The sequence below is a fragment of the Vigna unguiculata genome, chromosome 8 (assembly GCF_037176805.1).
Source record: "Vigna unguiculata cultivar grain cowpea cultivar isolate G323 ecotype 2 chromosome 8, ASM3717680v1, whole genome shotgun sequence".
NCBI classification, from domain to species: Eukaryota; Viridiplantae; Streptophyta; class Magnoliopsida; order Fabales; family Fabaceae; genus Vigna; species Vigna unguiculata.
The window spans coordinates 26,039,618-26,044,548 of NC_140799.1; the positions used below are offsets into that span (position 1 = coordinate 26,039,618).

Sequence of the window (4,931 nt, forward strand, 5' to 3'; positions counted from 1 at the left end):
TTGTTAAACCCTAACATCACATTTTCACTGTTCCATTCAATCGTGCCTTCTAACACTTAGAATTGTTAAACATTTGACATCAAAATCATTCACTAACAACTACAGTCAGCTTTTCCACCAATCAAACTCAGCCTAGAACCCCGAAACACAAAAAAGGAGCAAATTTGGCTCGCGTCGCCTGGCAGGTCACTCGCCACCGCCAGGCGCTTCATCCAAACCGAGAAAACTGGGTGATTTTCTATGTGTCGCTTGGCGGTCGGGAATGTGCCACCAGGCGGTTCCTTCTCCAAGAACCCAAAACCAACCAAAACAGATGTGTTGCCTGGCGGTGATTAATCACCCGCCAAGCGGTTTCTGAAAAAATTCTAGAAACGCAGAATTTCAAGAAATTAAACAGTGTACAAGCATCCAATTTACCATACATCACATATTATTAACAATACAAATAAAACAACGGAGTCTAGCTCCCCTAACCTGGATCCTTTTGCCTAAAACTTTGACACTTGAGAGTTCCTTTCAACCACCAATGGTCTCCCTTGACTTTCTCTCCAAATTCAGCTGCTCTACGTCAATCTTCCACACCACTCCTAGTCTGAATTCTCTCACAATCGTTACAGAACAATTGCAGGCTCAAAAACCCTTCTCTCTCTCCCTTATTCTCTCTTTAATTGCTCTTAATTTTGAGTTAATGGTTCCAAAGCGAAAAATGGCTTAATGCATGGGATAATTTACATTCAATGGTTAATTATGGTCCATTTTCTAGCCCTTCTTGGTTGCTACTCCAGCTAGGGTTTCCCTTAACCCTTCAAATTCAAGTCAAAACTCCATTTAGCAAAAATAAAGTTTAATTTGGGTTCTCCAAGGCTTGAACTCATAACCATGCCAATACCAAGAAAATGCCAAACCATCATGCTAATTCATGTTTTTTACTAATACAATTCAAGCACTATCTCATAATAAACATGATCAATCATACTATTAAAACAATAATAATTAAATAACACATAAATGACATACCTCTCAACCATTTGAGCTAGTACTTTTCCACGTCATACTAATCATAATTTAATGTCATAAAGGCTTCCACTACCCACATTTATTAATTAATTAATTAATTAATTAAATTCCACGGGTCTTACATTCTCCCACCTTAAAATTTTTCGTTCTCGAAAAAGAGAACTTACCGGTGGTTAAGATGAACACTATATGGTTATACTTGTGGCAGTCGTAGCTTGGTAATGTGTTGGTTTGTTCAGGGCTATAAATGGTGAATATAAAGAGGTTACCTACTTATTTGGGGTGCAAAATCTGTTCTATGTAGAAACCATAGGGGTTGTTCCAGCTATTGAACATTCTCAACTGGCTGGATATAGGTGTGTTTGGTTGGAAAGTAATTTTATATTTTTATGTAAAGCTTTTTCTTCTATACAAATTGTTCCTTGGTAACTTAGAAGAAATGGAGAAAGTGTATGGATTGTGAACGAATTGAGTTTAAGTAATATTTTCAAAAGAAGGTAAGTGGTATAATACCGGGCATTCTACGATAGCTCTTGATTTCTTCCATAACAAGTTTCAATTTTCTATCTTTAGAGTTCTTTAGTTCTTTGATAGGAATTTTTCATTTCTTTTTACAAACATGATAGTTTGGTTTGGCCTCTTCATCTTTTTTGTATTCTGTTTTTTTAATGATATTTTTCATGTGATGATTCATTTGCTTTTGGAGTGTGAACTTAATTGAAATGATTCATAGTAATACGTGACATGTGTTTACATAAAAAAATATATCAATACTTATTATACTAAATTAATTATTTATCCTGTATTTTTAAATCTTTTCTCTTTTATATTTTCTAAATTATTCTTTTATATAGAATTAGTGATGATTATAGTTTAGCTTTAACGAAAAAAAATGAAAGCAACCCAAACTAAACAATAACTCCACGTAATACACTTTCAAACTAATCGTAAAATTTTCAATCAACAATAACATAATGAGTTATATTATTGTTGTACACAAATTGTTTATTCATTAGTTGAACGAAAGTATTGTACAACTGTAAGCTACATAGCATAATGTTACAAATTGCGCTTTAAAGACAAAAATTTATAATGCAAAACTCCTCACCGTGCGACTTCCCGAAGAGAACGAGAATCTTTATTCTTAGACGATATAATCTTGAATTGGAATTCTCTGTTCAATTTTTTCTGTCGTCTCTCTAACTTAACTTTAAAATGTACCGATTTTAATATTTTAAAACATATTAATTTTTTTTAATATAAAAAATCCATATAATTGAAAGATAAAGCAAATAAATAGCACACAAAACTCAATAAAAAATTCAAGTATAGAATCTTGCTAGTGGTGGCAATTATTGCGTGGACTAATGCCTTCATTACCTGCCAAGACCAAATACTTGTCTTTCCTGGTCAAGTTGGTGCATGCAAACCCTAAAGATTTGCATATCTCCTTCTGCACAAAATTGGCCACTTCAATCTTTGATTTTCCACCACCTTGACACGTTTCTGATTGTGGTAACATCCCCAGAAATTTTATGGTATATGTAGGATTTGGATTCAAGAAGTGGAAAAATGGGTCTAAACATTTATACCCGCTTGCTGTTGTTCCATAAAACATGCTAACCTTAACATCAATAGCCACAGGAATAATGTTCGCTGTAATCTCAGCAAACAAAGGACTAAACCTTAACAGATAAGGTTCCCTGCAAGTTGTTCCCTCAGGACACACCACAAGGTTTCCTAGGCTAAGCAATTTGTCCATTTTTTCTCTGTCTTTCTCTCTGTCCCGTGTTAGCCTTATAGTTTTGATAGGGGACACTGTTTCACTTAATCTACTTAGGCTGTATGTGACTGTAGAGAGAGGTTTCCCTAGAACAATTGAAACGTAAAGTGGGTCAAGCAGGGTTTTGTGATTGCACACATAGAGCATACCCTTTTCCTTTTCTTCATTCTGGATTAAAGACTTTGTGTTTTGGGGTCTTGAAAACGTGGTTCTTGTTCCTGTGAAGGCCAATATTGGAGCCGACACATTTAGGGGCAATGTTATGCCTATTGTAAATCTGAGTAGGCAAAGAAATAGTCCAAAGGGTAACCAAATGAACAACACTAGAGAAGATGCAAGTGTTGGCCTGAAAGCCAATCTTCCGTCATGGAAGATCAATGGCTTTGGATACTTCTCTCTCGAAAGAATGTCACAATTTCTCTTCTCATCAGTTATGCAAACCTCCTGAAGAAGAAATCAGAAAAGATACTTTTACAACTCTTTTTCCTATAATCCATTCACAACACTTTTTGATAATAAACAATAATTAGCTTATACTCATTGTAAATATATTATGTGGTTAAATATATTTTTACTATACCATTTGAAATATTTTTATTTTAATATTAATTAAAAATGTGTTTGAAATGTAAAATAAATTTAAAAACATTCAATTAAAAAATTAAATTCAAGTGTTTCTAAAATTAAAAAACTAAATTAAATCAAAATTTTAAAAATAAATTAATTTTAATTTTCACTTAAAATTAAAAAAAAATATATCGATCATTATATTATAAAAAAAATAGTTAAAAGTAATCCATTAGATTAAACAAAACTCCACATGTCTTTCTTTGCCTCAAAAAATTTTATTTAGCACAAAAGACACATAAGATGAATGATTTGACTGCTTTATATATTTAAAAAGTACCAAACCTTGGATTCTTGGTGAAGTTGTCGTTGGTCAATAAACTCAACATGGTTTCTATCTACCGTATCAACACTGTTGTTGATGTTTTTCCCTGTGGTGCCTCCATTAACTTCACATGAGGGGACTTTATTTTGATTTTTGTTCTCATACACTCCCATAAAGAAACCACTGAAACACTTCAACTCTTTTGCCATGACTGCCTCAACACCTAAATAGTCTTTCAGGAAATTTTCGACCATGATCCTAGGAAACTGAGTAGTTGCCACTTTTCTCTCATAACACATCAGAGCTTCAATTCCTTCACCTCTTATGTCTTCTAAGAAGAACTTTGGCAGAACAGCTGATCCTGCTCTGAACGTGTCCTTTCTGATGCCAAAAAAGCACAAGAAAACCATGATGTTTAAGCCAAGTTGGTCTTCACCCACCAGCCAGACCAAAGGGTATGAAAGAAAAAGGATAACAGATCTTAGTATCCCACCAGCTTCAAAAGCAACTAACATGAAGTAAGGGAATAAGGAATTTGGTCGTAACAGAGTGCCCTCAAAATCAAAAACTAGTGTTTCATTATTTCCCAGTTTTTCTTTCTTCTGGACGAAAGAACTGGTTCTCATTTTGCTGCAGTTGGGGTTCATTGTGCGACATAGGAAGGAAAATCTCCGAAGTGGCACAACAATATATAGACAAGAATTGAAGAATGACATATTTTTTTATTATATTTCTATGGAAAAGAGTCACACTCGTCTATTTTGATATCTTAAATATAAAGAGAAGGATAATTAACTTTGAATAAAAAAGATGAATTCAAAATTAACGAGAATTTTAAAGCAATAATAGAAATTATTGAAAAATTTATATCATCAATTAAATTAATTATTTTTCTTAAAAATATAAATTAGTTGGTATAATATTTTGAAATCATTTTCAAAAGTAGTTATCATATTAAATCAGTATTTAATACATTGGCTAAGTACTAGACATGCAAGAATTACTTAAATTGTATATAAAAAAATTATATAATATTATAACTACTTATATATTATTTTATATTATGGATGAACATTTTAATCTTATTAAAGAAACTACAAGCTACGTATACTTATTTTCTCTGTTTTTATTTTTACGAATGTTTGTTAGGTTAAGTGACTAGACGATCTAGTATGATGATTTAACTTGACCTAATCCAATTTTAATATATTAGGTTAGATTTAGTTTAATTGGTATATT

At 32.5% G+C, this 4,931-nt stretch overlaps 1 protein-coding gene across 1 annotated transcript; it reads right to left on the reverse strand.

Annotated features, from left to right (window-relative positions):
• Positions 1–1,959: 1,959 nt before the first annotated feature.
• LOC114193982 (putative glycerol-3-phosphate acyltransferase 3) lies at positions 1,960–4,370 on the reverse strand. Its single transcript, XM_028083997.2, has 2 exons — positions 3,713–4,370; positions 1,960–3,244 (listed from the first exon to the last, which is right to left on the reverse strand). Exons 1-2 carry the CDS (start codon positions 4,337–4,339, stop codon positions 2,357–2,359), a joined length of 1,515 nt encoding a protein of 504 aa, XP_027939798.1. The 5' UTR covers positions 4,340–4,370; the 3' UTR covers positions 1,960–2,356.
• Between the last annotated feature and the right edge of the window lie 561 nt (positions 4,371–4,931).